Source organism: Notamacropus eugenii, chromosome 3, assembly GCF_028372415.1.
Source record: "Notamacropus eugenii isolate mMacEug1 chromosome 3, mMacEug1.pri_v2, whole genome shotgun sequence".
Classification (NCBI taxonomy): domain Eukaryota; kingdom Metazoa; phylum Chordata; class Mammalia; order Diprotodontia; family Macropodidae; genus Notamacropus; species Notamacropus eugenii.
Window position 1 is genome coordinate 90,661,420 of NC_092874.1, and position 24,313 is coordinate 90,685,732.

Genomic DNA, 24,313 nt, shown 5'->3' on the forward strand with positions numbered 1-24,313 from the left:
TTTGGTGGGCTAAATTAATGATATCTAACCCCAGTGAGAATACATTTGGCATGTTTTCTTTTCTTGCCTCTAAGGCTACCCACTGATTTAGCATGAGATTTAGGTAGAAACTGAAGACGTAAAATCTCACAAAAACTATTCCTTAGAAAGGGATCAGAATGAGTTATTTCATGCAAAGTACCGTAGAGTAGTTTGTAGCAGTATCTGGTTTCATTTAATCACTCACTCACAACAATTTACTGTCTACTTTGTGCAAGATGCTACTAGATGCTAGAAGAGATGTGAAGATATTTAAGAGACCATTTATACTTTTACAGATCTTATAATCTAGGAAATTCTGGTTTGATTGCCTAGAATTATACAATCATAGAATGTCAGAGCTAGAAGGGACCTTAGAAATCAAATGCAAATATCTCATTGTATGTGCAACAATACAAGGCAGGTAGGGTAGCTAGGTGGTGCCATAATGGATAGTGGGCAGGGTCTGGAGTCAGGAAGATTCATTTTCATGAGTTCAAATCTGGCCTCAGTTGCCTCATTTATAAAATGAACTGGAGAAGGAAATGGCAAATCACTCCAGCATCTTTGCCAAGAAAAGCCCGAATGGGCTCACAAAGAGTCAGACACGATTGAAAAATGACTCAACAATAAGTGCAACAAATTTGATAACTCAAAATCTTACTTTTCTTCTTGTACTACATCTCCAGTTAAGGCTTTTGGGATGAGTGCTAGTGGTTTCTGCAGGGGTGAGTGCAAAAGGCAGGAAAATGGGGGATACTTTCAAGGTAAAGGAAGGAAGAAGGATGGGAGAGAGAAAAGAGTCTTTCTCTGTGTCTGTGAGTGGTAAGTGAGAAACCCAGCTTCCCACAGGTACTGTGTGCATTAAAGATAGCTCCTAACTTCTAGGGGATGCTCTCCATCAGAGAGCTGTTCCCTGTGACCTAGACACATGAAACAGACAATGCTAGCAGGCAGGTATGTTCACAGACACTAACTAGACATTTTTGGTCATGGTTGTTGTTGCTTTTCCTTCTAAAAGCATTGGAATCAGGATTGACTGTGATGCACATAGCTAGGGCTTTGATGTTAACCTGCCTATGTTTACGTTGCTCCTAGGATTCAGCAATTTTTGGTGGTAGAAGCACAGAAGGACAAATGGGAATAGTTACAAAGTAAAGGCAAGAGAGAGTAGTGATCTGATGGATGGAGGAACAAGCACATATGTCCAGATAGACTTGGAATCTAGTGCTGTTCATGCAGGGGCAGAGGTAAGGCTACCTTGACCTCCTGTCAGGGAAGAGCAAACAAGATGGCTGATTCTCATAGCATCTTCTGGCATTGGATCCTAGTCACTATATATAGATGAGGAAACTGAGGCTACGAGTAATACGTCTTAGTCACCAAATTGGATCCTTTTTTTTTTGGTAGCTGGAATCTAGGTCACTTCATCTACACCCTTGGGTCACTTATGGAGAAATCTGGTATGCAGCTTCCCCTACCCAGATGGCAGCAGTTTTCTGTCTGATTCTTATCAGACTGGGCTTGGTGGTCATGAGATCTCTCCTCAAAGGAGAGATCTTATAGAATCTATGTATTGAAACTATTGTTGCAAGATTATGCCTGGTGGTATTTATCCCCTTATGGGAGGCTGTAAGCTTACAGAATGCACTCATGGAAAAATACTGACAATAGTAGTACTTTTCAAAGGTTAGTACAGCCTTGTCCCTCAAATTTAGTCTATCATCAGTTTGCTTTACTTCCTGTTTTGCAAATCCCCCAAAACTGACCCTGAGCTCTGAGATGCAAATTGTCTATCTCTAAAGGAGGCCACCCGAAATCAGAGTATAACAACCCTACTCTCAGAGGGACACTTGGGACCTGCCTTCCATGGGGATCACACCTTCCTGATGACACACTCTCTTCTTCCTGAATGGATGGCCTCTGCTCCCCAATAAAGTACTGTCCTTGCCTGAATTACAATCTCTGATAGTGTGAATGACTGGTTTGTATATCATGTCCTTTTTCCTCTCTCTCTTTCCCTCTCTTCCCTATTATTTACAATAAAGTTTTGTATTGAATTGATTTCTATTGTTTTATATATTATTCTCAGCATCCAAACTTATTAAAGGGCTGTTTACCTCAGCTTCTTTGGCTTGTCCATGGGCCTTGTCTTAGACATAAATTAGGTACTTGGACAAGGACTTAACCTATTGACAGATTCACCTACACTGGGGGAGAACAGCACTGTGAGTCTAGATGTAGAAAGCAAAGATCAATAAAGGAGTCCTATATTCTGCCAGGAGGGACTCCTTTCTGCCAGAGGACTGTCATAAAGTATAGATCAAAATAACAACAAACCCTTTTAGAAGATAACAACAATGTGATAATCAATAATCCTTTCACAAGAGCTTTCCAGGAAACAGCTCTGAGAAGTGGGAGGGGCAAGTGTAGCTACTCCCATTTTACAGAGGAGAAAACAAACTTAGAGACATCAAGCACTTTGCCCCTCATTATCCGAGACAGAGGAAGGAAGAATACTTGGATTTGAACACAGCTCTCTTGGCTCCAAACCCAGTACCCTTTATTTTTCCCTACTACAGCGTTGCTGATTGTGAAGATGATGACTCTGGTGGCTATTGTGATCACAGGTGATATTGAAAAAGGATAGGAATGACAATGAGTGGACTAGGAGAGATTCTAGATTGAGACAGTAACAGTAATAATAACTGGCGTATTTACATCACCTTACGATTTCTTTCACATATATGCATATACACAGATATATGCACATATGCATGCATAATATATGTATATATTGCATTTGAGCTTCACAACAATGTTGAGAAGGAGGCATTTTTATCCCCATTTTACAGACAAAGAAAGTGAGACTCAGAAGGTTAAATTCTTTGAGTTAAACATCAGAGGTAGAGTTCCTACTGAGCTCTCCCTGAATCCAAGGTAGCAGGCAGTTTATGACCCATCCAGGATGGATTGAGTGCCTGTTTAGACTGATTATCATAGATTTAGAGCTGGAAGAGATCTTAGGGATCTTTTAGTCTGCCGGTTCTATTTTGATGTCACTAGCTGCCATCTCTAGAAAGGACAGTTTGTGACCATCCCGGGAGTTTGAAGTCTGAAGCTTGAGACACTTCCTGAAACACAGACTATGCCCTCCCCTTCCCCAAAGGACACATAAGGAGGATTCCAGGGGTTCAGTGAAAGCAGCTTTGAATTGAGCCATGTTTTAAGAAGGGATGCGGCTTTCTTCTGATTCATGAACTGCTCCCATTTCTGATGGTGTGCAGAGGTTTCTTAGAAACAGGATTGATGAGGTTTTTCTGACAAGCTAGGAAGAGAATAAATCATGTTCCTGGGATATAGTTTCAAGAGAAGAAGGATCTAATGTCCCCAAATTGATGCTGTGAAAGTGAAACTTAAATCATGTAAATTGGAATCTTCGGTTCAGTTGCTTGGGGGCTACAGTGCATGGTGGATTTGGCTGGAGACTCACAAATCTTGCACAAAGTTACATAGCATCCACGTCACCATTAGGCTCAATTTGGCCCCAAGACATCTGAAGCAGAATACCATGGCTTTCATTTGCAGTGGCATGATGGGAAATGTTAAAGAGCCTCAGACTGAATGCTATCACAGATATAGCATTTGGAAAAGAAAAAAGCCTCAGCCTGATGTAACACTTCAAATATTTAGAAAACTTAATGAAAAGAGAAGACTGAAACAGAGGAAAAGGAGGGATCCTCTTGCTAGAATTGCCAGACTGACCTTTGGGAAGGCTTTACCATAAAATGCAAGAAATGGAGGAGACTTCAGGGATAAGCTAGGCCTGAGGCAAGTCACTTCAATACTTTGGGCCTCAGTTTCCTCATATGCAAAATAAAGGGATTAGACTAGATGGCCTCTGAAGTATTTTCCAACTCTAAATATATGAACATATATGAATATATGAAAAATGTATGTAAAATATATGAGTGTGTTTGTGTGTATGTGAAACAGAGAGAGAGAGAAAAAAGGAGAGGAAGGAAACAGTAAGAGAGAGAGAAGAGCAGAGAGGGGAGACAGGAAAGAAGGGGGGAGAGAGAGAGAGAGACAGAGAGAGAAGGTGGAGGGGGGATTGAAGAGATGGAATGTTTTATGGTCTATGAATAACATTCTTTATGTACATATTGGTCTTTATCATATATAGCATTGCTATCTCTATTTTACAGTTGAAGAAACTGAGACAAACAGAAGGCTAAAAGATTTTCCCAGAGTTACATGGCTGGTAAGTGTCTGAGCCTAGATTTGAACACAGGTCTTCCTGACTCCAAGAGGAATACTCTAACCATTGCCCTACCAGCTACCTTTTAGAGTGAACTAGTTGCAAAATTAAAGTGACTCCAAGCATGACCTGCATCAGATTGTTTACTCTCTCAGGAAAGGAATTGGGGAGGAAGGTGGGAAGGATAGACTTTGGAACTCAAAACTTTAAAAAACCCAACAAATGTTAAAAATTGTTTTTACATGTAATTGGGGAAAATAAAATATTATTTTTTAAAAATTAAAGTCGCTCATAGAGAAGAATGAACAAAGAAGGTTAAGCCTAAAAGGATACAGGGTAGAAAATGTAAAAATGAGAGGTCATTCCATCATGACGGTAATCAGTCAATGAGATTTTATCAAATATATCAATTGAGATAAAACATGCAAAATGATTTGTGAACTCCAAAGAATTATATAAACATTATTCTCCTGCCAATATTGTAGCTTTAGTAGCTGTTGGCATTCCGAGTATCCATATACTGCTGTTCCCCTCCCCTCTCAGCCTGCCCCTATACTATAGGGCTATCTGAGGACAAGGTTAGACCAAATATCTTGTCAAAGATCCTTCTGGCTCTGAAGATCCATGAGTCTAAGCCAAGAGGGAGATGCTATCTGATACTTCTTTGTTTTAGGTCTTCTTTATGTGCTGTGTTACCTGTTCATTTGCTCTATAGATGCAATAACTGTATATTTAATAAAAAACAATATCTAAATAATGAAATTTTTTCCTTAAGAATTTAGATCAGAATGCAAACCTTGAGGTGAGGGGTATTTAGTTCTATTAAAAAAAAAGACTAGGTTGTAAAAATGCAATATTTAGTTTGCTTTATCTGCAAATGGAAAATTATGTTTTCTTGGATAACGTCTTCTGTCCTCAGTTAAAACTACTATATTTGAGGCTTTAGAATATATATCCTTCCCTTTCCTCCCTTCCTAATGAAAATTTGCCAGATGACAAGGATAAGCCAAGTGACTCTCAAAATTCTTTCGAGGTCTTATATTCTATGATCTTTAATCAAGGAATGGGGCTTTCTAATGTCTTTTATTGCTTAATTAATACTCTCACCTGTAAACTGGGTACTCAAAAGAACAAATAAGAAATTATAGCCAAGGTTAGAGTTGTAGAGGGTAGGAAATGTTAAAATAAAACATCACTGCACCGTGGAAAGATCTGTTAATGAAATATAAATGAATGGATTGGTGTTTACTCAAATGTTCCTTTACAGAGTTATTGGAAGTGACTGGACAGGATGTGTGCTAATAGCAAATATCATGTCCTCTGTACATATATAAAAAATTTAGGGAGTTGGCTTTTAGTAAAAATCAGTAATAAATAGAAATTTAAAAATAGAGTTTAATTATAAATGATAGCTATACCTCAATTACTCATTATTATAAGATTTTGAGACGTTCTAAATAATCATCTGTTTCTACTCTCCATCATCACTTCTAACTAGTAGTGGTAGGGGGCTTGTCTTTTGTGGCTAACATAATGGAGGGCAATTAGATCCTTCTCACATCAGTCCCTTGGTTTACTTCAGTTTCCTCAACTGTAATATGGTGACAATAATAGCACCTACCTCCCAGGGTTATTGTAAAAATCAAAGGAGATATTTGTAATAGAGCCTACTACAGTGCCTGATACATGATGCACTTCTGCATGATCTCCTTACTCCTTTCCCTTCCCACCTGACCTCCCCCCTTTGCCTTGGTACCCTATTTTATATTCTCTTGGTCTACATTAGCTTCTGAGCTGCTGCAACAAGACTATCTCTTCTTATGACATTCTACAGCTCTCACACATTACATTTGGAGCACAATTTTTAAAAGCAACAAAAGCAGTCTTAGGATTTTTCCTGTTGCTTCTTTCTTTACCCTACACAAACAGCAATCTCCATAATACCTTATGGAATGTTATGGCTGAATCCAGCTGCCAGGCACTATCTTTCTTGTATATTCCAACACAAGAGGGAGTAGGATTCTATAGAGACTTGTCCTTTACAGTGTTACAGGGAGAAGGATAGAAGCTAGGCTAGAAAGAATTCTCTGAATTTTGTCCCAAGAACCGGAAAGGGTTACAGAGGGGTGCTTAAAAGGCAGTGACCCGACCCAGACACTCTCTGCCAGCTCTGGGCTACAATCAACTAGCAGAAGTTACTTTATGGAGCGTACATTCATTAAATCCAACATGTGAAAAAGTTCTCAGATGAGACTGGTTGAACATTTAAAAAAAGAAACTACTTTTTATAAGAGTGTAGCCTTGACAGCTAACCTAGAAGTCTGTACACAGACAGATGTTCAGTCATTTCCCAAGGTATTTGGTTCAATCAGCCCCATTTCCCCGGTGCCATTTTTCCATGGGCCATATGGGGAGTAGGGACTTCTTTGCCAGGACTGAGGATGAGAGCTCACCCTGGGAGAGATTCTCTATCCTGACATGCCCAGAGCTCCATTTCACAAAGAGAGGTTTGAAATCATGTCAAGTACTTACCTTCACACTTCAGCAAGAAGTAGTCCATGTTGTGACTGAAAGACGCACTGAAGTAAGTACAATTCTCAATCAATTCACAGGAGAGGCATTGCCTATTGTAGGTGCCTTCAGTGTCAGCACTAATAAAACAAAGACAGAGACAGAGTGTGAACAAAGGCTGGGTAATCTCGCGGAAGGTAAAACTTCAGTAGAACCCCATGTTTTACAGAAAACAAAGCCAAACCATTTAGTTAGCTCTCCAAGGTCTCTCCTAGTCTGGCTCCAAAATATCTTTTCAAATGTCTTTCTCACTACTTTGGAAAGAGATAATTTCTCCAACCACACTGGACTCTTCTTCCAGCTTTCCTTCCTCCCTTCCTCCCTTCCTCCCTTCCTCCCTTCCTTCCTTCCTTCCTTCCTTCCTTCCTTCCTTCCTTCCTTCCTTCCTTCCTTCCTTCCTTCCTTCCTTCCTCCCTCCCTCCCTCCCTCCCTCCCTCCTCCCACAAACATTTATCTGGTACCTACAATGTATAAATCACTGCATTAGGAACCAAGAAACATGAAGATGAATGAGATGAGGTTCGTGCTGTCAAAGAGCTTACCATCTATCGTATTCTTTGCCTTCCTGCTTCCCCTTGCCTTTGTTCACAGTGTTACTGAAGGCAAATGTGCTAAACCTATAAGATGTGCCTCTCTCTCTGTTACTTCCACTGAAATCTTTACTCTTCAAAGCCGAGTCCAAATATAACCTTTTTTCATATAGACTTCCTTAATTCCCCAAGACACAAGGGATCCCTTCATCCTATCTCATAGAACACTGTGAGAATGTTTGAGGCAGTTTTACACTTTTAATTTCCAGCAATGGCTTCTGCGCATATCTGTAGCACTGCAGTCCTTATTACTGATCAAAATTATAGAAATATACTGAGGAAAAGCACCAGCGAACTGCTATAGGTGAAGGCAAGGCCCTGAGTATGTAGCTTTACCAAAAGGCTGAAGGGAGCATCAGCTTGGGCACTGGACTGGTACTCATGCAATATCAGGAGGCAAAAATTAAGTCCTTTGGCACACTGAGTGGATCCTCTGTAGAGGATTTATGGGAAGACAGAGGCAAGAGTCCCACAAGATGGGGAAACATGGCTGGGCTGTGATTTATACCAGCAGTTCTCAGATTTGTGGTCTTAGAATACCTTTAGACTCTTAAATTATTGATGACCCCGAAACCCTTTTGTTTATGTAGACTATGTCTATCAATATTTACCATATTAGAATTAAAATGGATAAATTTAGAAATATTTATTAATTCATTAAAAACAACAACAATAAACCTACTACATGTTAATATAAGCATATTTTTGTGAAAAGTAACTATATTCTCTAGACCAAGAAAATTTAGTGGAGAAAATAACACTGTTTTATGTATTTTTGCACATTTTTTAAATATCTGATTTAATAGAAGACAGATGAATTCTTATGTTTACTTTTGCATTCAATCTGTTGAAATGTTTTCATTGAAGCATAAGTAGGAAATATGGTCTTACAAACATGCAGTTGGAAAAGAGAGGTGTATTTTAATACGTAAAAAATCTTAGCATTGTCATGAAAATAGTTTTGATCTTAAGAATCCTCTGAAAGGGTCTCAGAAGCCTCCACAGGTCTGCAGACTACACTTGGGCAACCCTGATCTATATCAGTGGAAGGAACTTTCAACCTGATTGAGATGCCATATTCAGTGAAGATTTCCCATCCCATCAGCTTGTGCCCACCTCAGGCTTCCATTTATGTTCTAGATTTATAGATTGTTCCGAGATGGGCTGATTCCCAGCTGGAACCATGCCTTAAAATTATATTTGTATCTTTCCCGTTGCCTAGCATTGTTCTTTGCATATGGTAGGTGCTTAGCAAATGGCTGTTAGATGAGTACATCCAATTATCTGAAAGTGACCTCTGTGATCTCTTACTAGGGTACAACATTTGCCTAATTAGGAATGATGTGTTGTTGCTCAATGCTGTTAACTTCCTTTGAAATAGTTGTTGGAAAATGTGGACAGTCAGTGTTTGGGTCTATTATTTCAAATAGAGTTGTTAACTAGGAAACATGACAGGGATGGCAATATTAATCTTGAACCTTGGAATATGAACTACAAGCTCCAAAGATTAGCTCTATTTCTCAGCCAAAAGTTCTCCTAGCAAAGACTGGGAGTTGATCATAAAATTTAGAGCTGGTAAGCAACCTTAGATACCACCTTGTAAAAGCTACTCATTTTACAGATAAAGAACTTGTAAAAATAAGGGGTTAGAACTTGTAAAAATAAGGGATCATTTTTAAGGTTCCTTTCAGGTTCTACTGAACAAGCCCATAAGAATTAAGTGGTTCACCTAAGGCCATAAAAAATAATCCCCACAGCAACTAGAAATCACATCTGGATCTAAATCTGATGTTCCTTCCAGTGTATTCCTAATGTGTCACTAATCAATATCTGAACAGGACTAAAATCATGAAGTCAGTATGTTATGATAACTTAATTGAGTAGGTAGCTAGAAGAATCCAATTACTAGGAAAATCAGGAAGATGAGAAAAATCTACTTGCTGAAAAGAGGGAAAAGCAATGTATCTTGGAAATCACTGACCCTGATTTTAATGGTAGAACTCTCTTTTTCCTACTTCTCCCATAAGTACAATATATGTTATAAGGGACAGTGACCATATGGGATGGAATGGGACAGTTTTTCAGGGACCCAAATATCTCTCTGCTCAAGGTGACTCATGCATGTATAAGGGAAGAAAGTTCAAAATCATACCTGTACAGGTGTCTTCTTTTGGGTTCATCCTCTGTGCTGAGAAAATAACTGCAGAAACAAAACAAAGTTAACACAATCAGACCATAGATGTAGAGTTGTAAGGAATCTTAGATCTCTAGTTCAATGCTCTCATTTTACAGATGAGGAACCTAAAGCACAGAAAACAGAACGATTTACCCAGTAATACAGGTAGTCAGCATAAGAACCAGTATTCTAGTTGAAGTTCTTTTACTTGACATAGGGATCAGCAGATGCCAAACTCAGCATTCTTTCTAACAGACCATGATTTGGACATACTGAATTACCATGCTCATAAGACATCCAAGAGGTGATGTCTAGTAAGCAATGAGCAATTCAAGACTGCAGTTCAGGAGATAGATACCAAATCCAGAGCACATGCTATGACATTATGTTACCAGCTCCAAGAATTCTTTGAGGATATCTCTCAGGGCTTGAAATATATGATCTTGTCTTTCAGATGGACAGTGCGCCAGAGACAGGAGACAGAGTTACTGTAGTCCTGCACTGAGTGTCAGGAAGTCAGAGTCTCCTAGTCTAAGCTGTTCTGTTTACTAGCTATATGATTTGGGGTGAGTCAATTCAACTATTCCGGCAAGAAAATGAATAGGATGTTCTTGAGGTTCCTGTTGAGACTTTATGCTTTTGTCTCTGACCCTATACAAACTTCTGAAGATGCTCTAAGGTTCCATCTTCTTTATCTTTACCCCTAGCTAATAGCATTCTGAACCATAAGGTCCCAAAGCATTCATGTTCCCCTCTTCCTCCATTAAAACCTTTTATCATGAAAAGGTCTTACTTTAGTCCTTCACACCTTAGCAGGTATCACCCTTTCTAGTGTTATGTATCATATACTTCTAGTATTATGTATCATATACATAGTATCATATACTATGATTCTATGAGTCACTGTGTCTCCTACTGCAAGTTTCCATACATGTCAAGACTTGGTTCTGTGGAATGAAAAGCAATTTAAGGGATTTGACTAAGCTGGTGGAGGTGGGGAATGCTGAAAATAGAGTAAAGTATTTGAAAAAGAGTTTAAGGATTGTAAATTTAAAGCTGAAAGAAATACCAGAAGTTAAGCAGTCTCATCCCCTCATTTTGCAGGTGAGGAAGTTGAGCTCCAAAGAGCCTGCCCAAGGTCACAGGTAGCAGTAGAAGAACTGGGATTCAGACCCAAGGCTCCTGACAACAAAACCAGCATTCCTTCCAATGTACCATGATTTGGACATATTGAGGTGATGTCTAGTATGTAATTGGTGATGCACGGCTGGAGTTCAGGAGAGAGATCAGAGCTCAATATCTACCACTAATAGTAATTTTTGTAGAAATTATACTTGAGTCCATGTAAACAGATGGGATAATAAGGGAGAGGGTGAAGAGAGAAAAGAGAAGAAACAGTCCTGGGAGCCAGGATCCTTCAGGGGTAAATGAAATTCACCAATAATTTACAAAATCTCATTTTATTTTCCAGTTTCAATCTCCTCTTCTTCCACAGTCATCTAGCTCCTAATTGAACCAGCAATGAAATAGCCAAACTTCCTGTTTGTAATTTTATCTCTTTTTCTTTCTCCTGGCCTCCTCTGGTAGAGGAGCACATGAACAGATAAATAATAATTATAACTCTTAATCCAGGACTCAATGCAATTTAAAGGAGGGACAACTTGGGTCATAAAATACACATCTCTCATCCTTTCACTTTTAACAGTTACTTAAGGTTACTTTTTTTAACGTAATTTCCAGTCTTAAAAATTTATGATTCTCTATATTTTTTCAAATGAACTAGATGGAATTTAGCTAAATTTAAGAAATATTTATTAAGCACCCACTTTGCACAAGGCACAGGATTAGGCATGAGTAGTACAAAGACAAAAATGTTACAGTCTGTGCTCAGTCTTCCTGAGGGGAGATACCAAATAAGCGACTCTTCTTTTTTCCCCTTATATATATATATATATATATATATATATATATGTATATGCATATGCATATGTATATGTATGTGTATGTATGTGTGTATGTGTGTATGTATGTATATATGTGCATATATATAGTCTCACTCAGTAGACTAAAACCTCTGAGTCTTGAGAGTAGGGACAGCTTTTGCCAAATTCTCTTTATCCCCGGCATTTCACATAGTGCTCAGTATATAGTAAGCCCTTAATAAAAGCTTGTTGACTGAGTTGCAGTGACCTTTGGCAAGCCTATTAGCCTATCCTGTAGGCTTCTCTTCTGTAAAAAAGAAAAAGAGATATGTCCTCCTACTTTACAAAATTGCTGCAAGAATCCAATAAGATAGAACTCGGATGGAGGGCTTGAAAACAAAACAAAAAAAAAAAAAAAAAAAAAAAAAAAAGGAGAGAGGGGCATGACAATTCAAGATGTTAAGCTATCATTATAATGAATACAGTGGAGGTAGCTAGGTGGCACAATGGCCTGGAGTCAGAAAGATCTGAGTTCAAACTCACCCTCAGACTCTTACTAGCTGTATAACTTTGGGTCACTTAACTACTGTTTGCCTCAGCTTTCTCAAATGTAAAATCGGGGCATGAATAGCATCTACCCCCCGGGGCTGTTGTGAAGATAAAGTAAAAAAAAAAGATTACATCTAGATATGGTGGGAATAGGTATAGGGTCAGGTGAGTACAGAAATACTCTTTACTCTGTAGAATGGAAACCTGTGAGAAATGTATTATTCTTTTGCTCTCCGAAGTTTCTCCTGGGGAAGTGTGGTGTACCTTAGAGATGACTTCTATCATTAAGAGCTTTGGGTTTTAGGTGACCTCAAACTCATGAAATCTTAGGAGGCATTAATGAAAGTATAGTGGCTAGCTCAGTTCCACCACATACTGTCCTGGCTAGACAACATTTAGAGACATGGTTGTTAATGAAGCATCCACGAACTTTTTTTTTTTTTTTTTTAACACAGTGATAACAATATTTTGATATGACTAGTTTTCTTTGAAACCCTATTTTATTTTGTGCATTTGAAATCATTCTTCTGAGAAACGTTCCAGGGGCTTCACAAGACTGTCAAAGGGGCCTAGGATACACAAAAAAGTTGAAGAACTTTTGGTTTACAGTATTTTGTTCAGTCTGGGTGCTAAACTCAGTCACTTAGGTAGAGTGGTGGATAGTGTTAGAAGTCAGAAAGTCCTGAGTTCAAATTGATAATCATCTAATATAAATTTTGGACTTTAACAAGGGCCAGAGCTTGAATTAAGAAGAGCCTGGACCTAGCAGTCTCTTTGTTCTCTAAAGTAACCTCAGAGAATATCTCTTCCTTTGTCAACAAAGTCAGATGGGGCTGACTTAGCTTTCCTTATGAGACCTTTAACCCAAGACACTATCTTGAATAATGGGACTTTTTCCATATCTTCATATTTTGTGAACATATACTATATTATGGCATGTTATTGGTAAAGAAAACACAGATATCCTGGGTCATAATTTCAATTGCAACTTTGTCAACTCTGTTATCTTATTGTATTTACAACCTATGCAATTAAGAAATTCCTTTCTCATGGTTTAATCACTCATGGAGACTGTCAATCTGAAGGGCACAGACCACCTTAGATTGTCCTAAACAGATTTAAGCCTGGTCATTCTTGTATTAGTCAGAAGTTTTTCTGGCTCCATGATCATGTAACCACTAGCTTTAAGGGAATAAACAATATGCATTTAGCCTCAAAAACTAACTTGCTGTGTGACTTGGGACAAGTTAATTAATCTCTAGCCTCCTCAGTTTACTAATTTGTAAAGTGGAGAAATAGCACCAACTTCACAAGGTTGTTATAAGGCTCAAATGAGATAATGTATAGAAAACACAAGACAAACGTTGAAGTGTTATATACATGCAAACTATTACTAATTATAGGCACATAACATGGGCAATAATGAACTAGAATGTCTAAAAGATGGCAACTAGGTGAACACAATGCCTTGAATCAATGGTGCTAGAGAAACAATGAAGAGAACCAGACTGGAGAAAGGAAGAAGAAGAGAAATGACTTCTCTCTTTAGGTATCTGAAGGACTGTCATAAGAAAGAACGCTCTGGATGGAAGAACCAAGACCACTTGTCTGAAGTCAAAGGGGCCGGATTTTGGTTCAACATAAGAAAGAACTAGGCTTAGACTGATCTACAAAATGACACAGGTTGTCTTTGGGAGGCAGGAAGCAAGCATCTGGGAAGTGCTGGTGTTCAATTAGAGACTGTCCGGCCACTTATCAGGGAGGAGAAGTTGACTGACATGACCTTTAGTAGTCTGTCTTCATCAGTGTTAGGATTATGGGATTATAAATGCATCGGGTCTTTTTATACATCTTGAACAATTACCACAAGTGATGTAGGATCCCTCAAGAAAGATCAGCTAAAGGTACAATCGCTCAGGAGTGCTACCCTCTTTGTAGGTAGGAAGGAGCTGGCCAGTGATAATAAGGTTGAAAGGCCTTTACAAATGCATGGGACTTGCTTCAGAAGGGCTGCCCAAGGTAATCACTAGCTTTCCATATGCTCATTGTTCCAGGAAGGGGGAAATGTCTAATTATATGTTTTATTTAATGTGTCTTTTAGGGCAGACGTACAACTATTATCTTGATTTGAACTAAATTGAACTAGGTGGGAAAAGTGGCAATCATCTCAGGCCTGGACATCTTCCAGGTAGCATAAGGAATGAAAGCTGGAATTTGCTCCTTGGAAATAACCACATTAGTGGTTAGTGAACTTTTCTCTGTGCCCCTAAATTGGTCCCCAATAAGGCTATTTCATGCTAGGCTTATAAGGAATTAAAATAGGTAGGACATAATAACAAAAGTGAAAATCACACAGTTTAAAATCTATTTCAGACATTAGCTGTATGACCATGCACAAGTTATTTAACTCTTCTTGGCCTCAGTTTTCTAATCTGTGGAATGGGAATAATAATAGTATGCATCTCCCAGAGTTGTCATCAGGGTCGAACCATATACTGTGTGTTAAGCACTTTGAAAACTTTAAAAGAGCCATATCAATGATAGCTATTATGATTATTATTCAAATTCAACATGGCCAAATATCAGTTTCTTTTCCTGGGTAGCTTAGACAAGAGGTGAAAAGGTTCAAAGAGGTGGCTGCCATCTTAATCAAGATGGCGGATGGCCAGCTAGTTTGTTTTCAAAATATTTCTACTGGGAGGAGGAAGTTGCTGTGTTGACATCACCACAATCATGGTGGCGTGGCTTCTTATACTAGTTGGAAGGAGGTCAAGCAAGAGAGACAGGGGTGGGGGGACTCTGTGGTAGAACAGCTGATGTGATGTGTAGCTAGTGGCTTTCCCTGTGAGTTATTTGCATTGTTGGTGTCCTTGGAGTCTTAAGGACCAGGCTGAACTGGGAGTTGATCAAAGTCATAGGTACCCAGGATATTAAAGAGCTGAACAATGAATGAGTTCTTATCTTGAAAGCCCTTCCAAATCTGTTAGAATTAAGAAGAGATCTTTAAACTAAAGAGAGGAGAAAAAAACTGCCAATATTCATTCACTAAATTATGGAGAGTAGTAGAAGTCACATTGTAAGAAGACCAACAATGGAGAGTAACACTGGAGACAACATTCAAGGAGAGGGGGTGGTAATAATTTTCACTCTCAAATATCTATACACAAGTGCAGAATGCAAGAACCAAAAGCAAAGATAACTAGAGATCTTAATGAAGGAAGATAAATTCTACTTTGTACATATTACAGAATCACAGAATTCTGAGATTTGGAGGGGACCCCAACAGTGACTTAATCCAACTCATATCTGAAAGGAGTCTACACTACAACACTGAGATTTAGTGGGATGAGATTCATAAGTGGAAAACAGAGATGGAAGAGGATGTTTTATTCTAAAGGAATATATTTGATAAAAGGGGTAGAGGAGCACCTATATACTGCCATGAGGAAATTAACATATAGAAATAGGAAATAAGAAAATTTTGGTTACAATCAGTGAAAAAAGAAATAGAAGCTACTTTGTGTTGAAGATATACTACATACCACCTGGCCAGAAGAAAGAAAAGAATCATGAGATTCAGAAATAGATCAGGAGGCTGGCATAAAGCTTCCTCTATCTAAGTATTATTGGGAGATTTCTGCTAAAAATCAAAAAGTTAAAAAAAATCTCCTTATTTACCTTGATTTTTGCTATTCAAAAAATGGAAGAAGAAAGAGGAGGGACCATTATATGGTCTTGATTCTAACCAATAAAGGAGAATTAGTTGCTGAAGTATAAGTGACAGGAACCTTGAGAGGAAGTGGCCACAGCATCTTACAGTTTGTGACAGACAAATTTTGGAAAAGTGGATTTCATTTAATATGGAACCAAAGTACAGCAAGGCTACTGGGTTCTACATGAGCATGTAGGCATCAGCAGGGGTGAGAAGTGGAAGCTGCTTCCTAAAAAGACCAAAGGTTTGGGGAGTAAGGTTGAATGACACAAAGTCTTAACTCTTTGAATTCTGGCTTTTTCACCTAAAAATGTAACTATAAGTTTAACTATTAACAAAACAATCAGGTGAGCATATAAAACAAAGCACAAAATCTTAAATGAAACCAATAGCTTCTAACACAGTAAAACTAAATGAATCAATAAATAACAAGCAAAGGAGAACAGGCTTTTCTTCCAGGAAGGGCTAAAATTACACTAACTGATTTTATTTTGTTATTTTGCACAGAATTATGCCTCAGTCCATCATACTTTGCATCACTTAATATAAGCCTCTTTATACTTTTGTGAGTTTCAGATTATAATTTTCTATTACACTATATTTTCTATTACATTAATATGCAACAGTTTTTTCAGATATTCTCCAACTGTGGGATAAACAAGATGTTCTATTTTTTTTTTGCTTATTACACATAAAGCAGCAATGACTATTTTTTTATAGAGGGGCTCCTTTTCCCTTTTTATGGTATTTTTAGGATAAAATCTAGCAATGGAATGGTTAGATCAAAAGGTATATATTACTTTTGTGATTCAAATTGTCTATTGCGATAATGTTTTTCAAAACATGTGTGCTAGTCTTTAGTCCCACCCTCTAATGATGTAGGAGGACACCCATTTATCTGAATTAATTTCTTAATATTGCTCAGATTCGCTCAATTCTGAATTCTTTTACTGACCACTGTTTCATTTGCTTGTTTCATCCCCTTGTAGCCTGGTGCTCTGCAAAAACTCCAGCAACAAATCCTACCTAGATTTTTGTATTCTTCTTGCTTTCCTCTCAACTCAGAACTATCTCCTCTGCCTTGGATAAGGATTACTTTTCCTCCCAGTCCATAACTTTCTAATTACTGACCCTGCCATGTGAGATGTGTGACATTCAGATAAAGGACAGGTAGGATGGTTCAGTCTAAAATTTTAGATGAGAGGTTAACTTGAGAAGGATGGCATGCTGTCAAAAATGAAATTCTTTTAATACAGATGATTCTAGTAAAGAAAAAAAGGAATGCCTTTCTAAGAAGACTGATGTGGCTACCCAAGAAACTACAAACTTAGGTTTAAAAAAGACATACAGAAGATGAAAGCATGGTCAGGTAACAGGATCAATACAAAAGAATGGTATAGACATTTAAGGATGATGTCAGGAATGCTAGACTTCTGATAAGCTGAGGCTTGCTATGAATGCTAAGGACAATACAACTGTGAAAGATACCTTGGGGACAAGGAAAAGCATAGAAGGAAAATAACGATTGCTTAGAGTGGTTAGGTCAATGACAACAGATGACAAAATGGTGGGAGTTGGTGGGTGTGACATTTCCCCTACTCTTGACAGGAATAAAGCCATTTTAAAATAAGCCTCAATTCCAGAGAAAGCAGTCACATCCAACCCCTAAGTTTTTTTATTTCCCTCTCTCCAGTTCTTGTGTGTGTGTTCATCCTTCATTGCCGAAGAAGACCATACCATCAGAGAAATAATGACATGACTTGCACTTGACTTTGTTTTGAGTGAGGGAGGGCTGTGCAGGTCACCAGCCTCACTTTTTCTACAGAGCCATCTGAATCCAGTGACCAGATATTCATCAGGATGACTAGAGATGGCCCAGGATGAGGCAATTGGGGTTAAGTGACTTGCCCAAGGTCACACAGCTAGGGAGTGTCAAGTGTCTGAGGTGAGGTTTGAACTCAGGTCCTCCTGACTCCTGCACTGGTGCTCTATCCACTGCACTACCTAGTTGCCCCTCCAGTTCTTGTACAAGTTTACCCAAAAGAAAGAGGCTGGTCTATCTCATACAGGAAGGTCAATGCCAGACTAGCATAATAAGGAACTCCCAGTTTCCTTTTTAGAACACAATAAACTGGTCCCAAAGTCAGGATCAAATTGTTTATGAACCCCAAATGAGTATTTTTTGTATGACATAAATAGGTGAAATGGGTGGCATGAAAAATTTTGCTTGCCCTTCTCTCTAGGCTCACCCATACTCTTCCATGCCATGGCTCATAATAATGGATGAAATAAAACTTTTTACTGACTTGCACGTGAAATTGTGGCGCAGTGGATAAAACACTGGACTTGAAGTCAGGAAAACCTGAGCTCACACCTAGCCTCAGACACTGATGAGGTGTGTGATCCTGAGAAAGTGACATAAGCTCTGTTTGTTTCAGTTTCCTCATCTGTTAAGCGAAGATAATAAGAGCACCTAACTTGCAGGGCTGTTACGATCAAGTGAGATAATGATTGTAGAGTGCTTAGCATAGTGCTTGGCACGTAGTAGGGGCTAAATAACTATTAACTATTAGAGAGAAGGAAGGCTACTCAAGTCTCACCCTGCTTCTATTTTATCTACCAAGGGAAGTGATCTTCAGATTAAATACAGAAATGAATAATTAATCTGGAAATTAAATTTCAGAAGAAGAGAGATGATGATAAGAAAATACACGGCATCTAACTGCCTTAAATGAGGCTCACGCAAGCGGCCCAGGATGAACTGTTATCCAGGGCTGTGAAAGTATTTGCTGATATAACTGCTCAATTGTGATCTTTTGAGAAGTTCTAGGATCCTCTCAAAACCAGAGACATGAAAAAGTACCACAGGGCTAGAGAAATGTGGAAGTGGTCTTGTTTTCCCAAAAAGGCAGGTTCTTCCATTAAACAGGTGAACGAATTTGCCTTTGACACAGGACAAAATTCTAGAACCCAATTATTATATGAAGCAGTGGTTGTGATGAAATAGTTCTAGTGGAACAAAAACAAATCCTGCCAGGGTAAATGAGTTTGTTTTTTTTTTTTTTGAGATAGGGTTGTTAGATTGGGAGATGAAGACAATGATGCACAGATAATAAACCTGGCTTCAAGCAAGTCATTTAGCAATGTCTCTCTCACACGTTGTATATCAGATAGAGAGATATTCGTTGGATAAGTTAAAAGGATTCAAAACTAAGTCAATGACCAGACCTATGGAGTCATGATTAGTGGATTAATGAATCCCTTCAGGGGTTGTTGGGTGGGGGGCACTAGGATATTTCTTGGCCTTGTCTTGGTCAACATATGTGTGTGTGTGTGTGTGTGTGTGTGTGTATGTATGTATCAATAATTTGGACAAAGACCTAAATGGCAGGTTTTCAAAATTTGTGGATGACATAAAGCTAGAAGGAATAATTAAATATTGGATGTCATGGTCAGGTTTTAAAAATATTTCAGCAGGGTGGAATGTGGGGTCAAAGCTAATAAAATGAAATTTACTAGGGACGCATCTAAAAATCTTAAATATGGATTCAAGTTAGCTTCTCAAGTAGAAGACTAGAAAGAAGAAGGCTAAAAAGTAGTTCATCTGAAAATAAATTTCTAGGTGGAGGATTAGTAGGCTACAAAGTCATTCAGAATTACTTGTGATAAGATAGCTCAAAAAAGTTAATAGCATCTTAGGCTACATTAAGAAAGGGACAGGAAAGTGTCTAGGATAAGGGAGGTGATAATACTGCTGCATTCTGTCCTGGTCAGATCACAATTAGAGTACTGCGTTTAGTTTTAGGCAACATATTTTAGAAAGGACACTATGGACAAAGCAGGGCAAATCCACCGGAAGGCAACCAGGATGGTGAGGCTACAGGAGGTTCAGTTGAAAGAGTTGGAGATCATAGGAAAATCATTTATGGGTTTTAGAGCTGGAAGGGGTAGGGAGGAATGTCAGAGGTCCTCAAGTTCATTCCCTTCATTGTACAGATAAATAAATTTCTGAGGTCCAGAGAATTTAAGGGACTTACAGCAAATAGCTGATTTAAGAGTTGAATCCAGATTCAATTCTAAATCTAGAGCTCTTTCCTGTACTGTACCATGACTGAGATGATTTAAACCCTTTTAAATTGGAAAGAATGGGTAGGTCCCTAAAACAGATGCTGCCCAGAAGGGGAAGGATGTGGTAGCGTAGCTCAGTGGTGACTGAGCTTTCGGAGGGAATATGAAGGCACTAGTGAAGGGGCTGAAGAAGAAGGGTGGGTGAGGATCAAAGCCAAACTTCACCCATTATATTCTGGCTCAGAGGTGGCCTTGGGAGTTTGAAATGCCAACGTTTCAAACAGGCCTTTTTTTCAGTCTGCAACATTTTGAATGGAAAAAACAGTTATGTGTGACCACGGCTTTGAGCAACTTACATAACGCCTTTGAGACTCTCAATTCTGCACCTCAAAGATTTGTCCTAACAACAACCAGTCATTAGTCTCTCTGTTAGAAGACACCTCTCTGACCTTCCTCAGTCAAGGTACAATTTTGTGATTTTAAACGATGGCACTTGCAGTATCACTATGGGAACTAGAATGCCATTTTTGGAAAAGCATGAGGAGACCATGGAGAGATAGGTCAATGACCACCAAATGTGTTTATTCTCACAGACTACAGTTATCCCCACCACACTGCACGATTTAAGGGCTCAGCGCCCCTGCAATCTGGAAAATTCATAAAATTTTTGACCCTTTGCACCAAAAGAGAGGTCTGAAATTTTTCTTTTTCTTTTATGGGGTGTTTGCAGCATTTTATTGTAAAATTTGGGTTAAGTATTTGGTCATAGGCTCTGTGTTGTCTGCTAGTCTTCACTTGTCACCTGTGACTTATGCAAAACTTCTCCCGCTCAAATTCCCATTTAATTTCTTATGCCAACCTACAATATATCAAAACCATAAAGGGGAAAAGTCATGTTGTGGAAGGGATAACTGTACATTTTCCCTGTAGAACATAAAAGTGCCAGTTCGATCTAGAGTGGGTACAAAATGTCTATATGGGTAGTTGGATACCTGGGGATAGCTAAGGAAGGCCCTACAAAAATTAGGATCGGGATTCCCTTCAAAGCCTCCCAAAAGATCTTTAAAGGGAGAGATCATGCTTCATATCCTATTTCGCCCATGCTATCTAGCACAGTGTTAGCATTTAAAAAAACTTGACTGACTGAATGATTGATTTTGCCTAAGGCCCAAGCTGCAGAAACCATGGCTTGTGGTACTGATACAAAAAGGGATTCTCACTTTACCACATCTGCTGATAAGATGGGGTTAAATTTTAACACTGGAAGTTAAGGAGCGCAGACAGAGTTCCATAGAAAAATATCTTTGAGATTCTATAAGCTAATGATATTTTGGGAATGAAAAAGATGGTTCAGCCTGTAAGTCCTGTGAGTCTATAAGCAATTGGGTATAGCATGATTTAAAGGCATTCCATGTATCTTCATTAACCTTTGAAGTGAGAAAGTAAATGCTGAAAGAGCTTGCCATGACCTGGTCCCTGTTACTTTACTTACATTTTGTTTCTCTTCTCATCATAGGCCAGAATCTTGGTCACATCCCAGTCCCCTGAGGTGATGGACTGGAGGTTGTCATTGCTGCTATTGGGCTACAACACACAAACAAGAAGATGACCTTGTTACTGGAAAGAAACATACTGGAGACTATTACTTTTACACTTTTCCCTATTGCATGCCGGCTCAGTGGAAACATGGCTTCCTTCTGTGTATCAAAATGTCCTTGTTGCACCTTTCCACTTAAAAGAATCTTATGTATTGTTCAGAGTGTAACACTTCCATAAAGTCTTCCCTGACCATCTCCCACCCCACTAGAGTGGTTTCTTCCTCCCTAAATTCCTCGAGAGTTTACTGTCCATACATACGTCTTATGAGTCATGTATAGCCTGCATTGTATCATAAAACCAGAATGTAAGTGAGGTCTTAAACCCTGGTCCAAGTTGGGACCCAGTACACATTTGTAGTTTGATTGGTTGATGACATCTGGGGGAGAAAAGGTGAGAGGAAGGGAGGATGGGAGACTTTTTCTTGGCATTCTCTGCCAGTAGGTATCAGGGTAGTTCAATACAACATTATTGAGTGTTCCAGCTTTCATACAAGCCACTTCTTTCTAAATGCCTTACAGAGTTAAATAGTGTAATTGCAATCATAAATCACCCCAGAAGGAGAGAGAAGAGACAAGCTTGACAGGAAAGATGTTTTCCACAGTGATTTGAAGCGGGCTGTAGAGGCAATGAGGTACAGAGTTATAGGCAAGCTGTTCTGGAAGACAGGGGCTTTGGGAATCAGGCTCAGTGCCTGCGATAATTAAATTAGGTGAAGGGGCAAAGACAAAGACCTTGGGGCTTTCCAGAGTGGGAGTCAGGAAGAAGGTGGAAAAGGGGGTGAGAGAAGCACAGAAAGAAAAGCCCAGGCAGAGGGAGGGAGGTAGAGATGGGGAGGGAGAAAGGGATGAGGAGAGGAGACAAGAAGGCAAGAAGAGAGAGAGAGAGAACACAAACGATTGTGTGCAGGGTAGGAATAAGCACTGAAATCAAGGAGGGGAACGTGAAAGACAAGAGCCTAATGCAACATTAAAAGTGACAGAAGAAAGCAAAAAGTTCAGAAGGGAATATGACCTGGGCAACTGTGTTACTACATTGTTAAATTCGACATAGATTCAAAAAATTAATCCAGATGTACATGAAAAATTTTTTATAGTTTTTTGTCAATAATTGTTAAGTTGGGCAGTAAAAATATTTTTTTTAAAAGAAAGACGGCAAGTAGAACAATTGGGACTCATTTCTGAAGGGGGAAAGGGAACCAGTGGACATGATGAAGGGAGCATTTCACAATGGACAAATATTTATTTAGGGTCTTCTAATCTACTGGGCAGTGTGCTGAGTAGACATTGTGGGAAAATACAAAAGAAGAAGAAATGGTTTCCACGGAGCTTTCAAACTAGTAGAGGAAATAAGACAAGCAACACAGTCTAGGGAAAAGAATAAAGAGACCTGGGTTCAATCCCTTTCTAGGCAAATGATTGGGAGGTCCCAGTCTTCTCATTTATAAAATAAAGGAGGTGGACAAGATGATATATTCTGGCTGTCATTTGTTGTTAAGTCGTTTTTAGTTGTGTTCAACTTTTTGTGACTCCATTTGGTGTTTTCTTGGCAAGGATACTGGAGTGGTTTGTCATTTCCTTCTCCAGCTCATTTTACAGATGAGGAAACTGAGGCAAACAGGGCAACAGAGGTTTCCCAGGGTCACATAGTTAGTAAGTGTCTGAGGCCAGATTTGAAATCATCTTAATGGCTCCAGGCTAGGTGCTTTATCTGCTGTACCGCCACGCTGCCCCTAATAGTTTATGATTATATGAAAAGCAAAAAGGCAAGGGGCAAGGTGATTTGACAGCCTTCTTTGGAACTGGGATGTTTGATTCTTTGTTCATACTGGTCCCTCATCTAGAATGTTTTTCTCCTTCTTTGATATCTACCACAATCCTGCCCAGACCCCAAGGTTCAGCTCATATACTACATATGGTGTTAGCCTTCCAAAACACTCCAGTTCATAGTGATCTCTTTCTTTACCACAGCAAGAGCAGTCAGTTATATACTAGCATGTACTGATATGTAATTGTTCCATATGAGTCTCTTCTCTCCCCCAAAGAGTGTGTGAGTTCAATAAGGGCAGGGACCTCTTCTTATAATTCTCCTGCATCATCTCCAGGGCATAGCATATGTCTGGGAACATAACAGGTACTCAATAAATACATGTTGATTAGGAATTTGGTGAGTCCAGAGATGAAGGTTTGCAGCAGACATCAATTAAGGAACCGCCATGGTCAATATAAGAGTAAATGAGATAATGTCTTGAGATGCAGAGGGAAAGGTGGGAGAGGGCTCTAAAAGGACACCTCCTGGCTTATTGCAAGACAGAACAAATCTAACCTTTGGCAAAAGACTTTTCTTAGGGTGTGCCTCCCCAACTCTCGACCCTATACCTTCCCTCACTGTCTGTCTATTCTGCGCATGTATAAACCTACTGTTTACATGTTGTTTTTCCCATTTGAATGTGATCTTCTTGAAGGCAGAGACAGTGTTTTTGCCTTTCTTACCATACTGTCCAACACATATGAAGTACTTAATAAATGATCTTTGACTGACTAGAAAATGTGATGGATTTTGCAACAAGTATTGTGGAACAACTATAAATGTCTCACTTATATAGTGCTTTGCAGTTTATAAAGTTTTTTAAAATGCTATTTCAGTTTACCTTTATAACAGTCTTATGAGAGATATTCTCATCCCTCTTTAAAGATGAGAGAAGAAGGTTTGAAAGTCGAAGTAAGCTCATACAGCTTATACAGCTGGCTAGCTTGAAGTTGCAGTGAGGAAGTAGCTGAATCAGAATTCAAGCCAAGCTCCTTGGATTCCAAATCCATTGGTTTCACCACTCTGCCATATTGCCTCAGT

General features: G+C 38.9%; 1 protein-coding gene across 3 annotated transcripts in view; it reads right to left on the minus strand.

Moving 5' to 3' along the window:
- DPP6 (dipeptidyl peptidase like 6) overlaps nucleotides 1-24,313 on the minus strand; it is a 1,325,443-nt gene that overhangs the window by 114,454 nt on the left and 1,186,676 nt on the right. For all 3 annotated transcript variants that reach the window (XM_072652136.1, XM_072652135.1, XM_072652137.1), the window contains exons 14-16: nucleotides 21,360-21,451; nucleotides 9,593-9,640; nucleotides 6,812-6,930 (exon numbers count right to left, since the gene is read on the minus strand). In XM_072652136.1, the coding sequence (XP_072508237.1) occupies nucleotides 6,812-6,930; nucleotides 9,593-9,640; nucleotides 21,360-21,451 (259 nt within the window). The remainder of the gene's footprint in view (nucleotides 1-6,811; nucleotides 6,931-9,592; nucleotides 9,641-21,359; nucleotides 21,452-24,313) is intronic.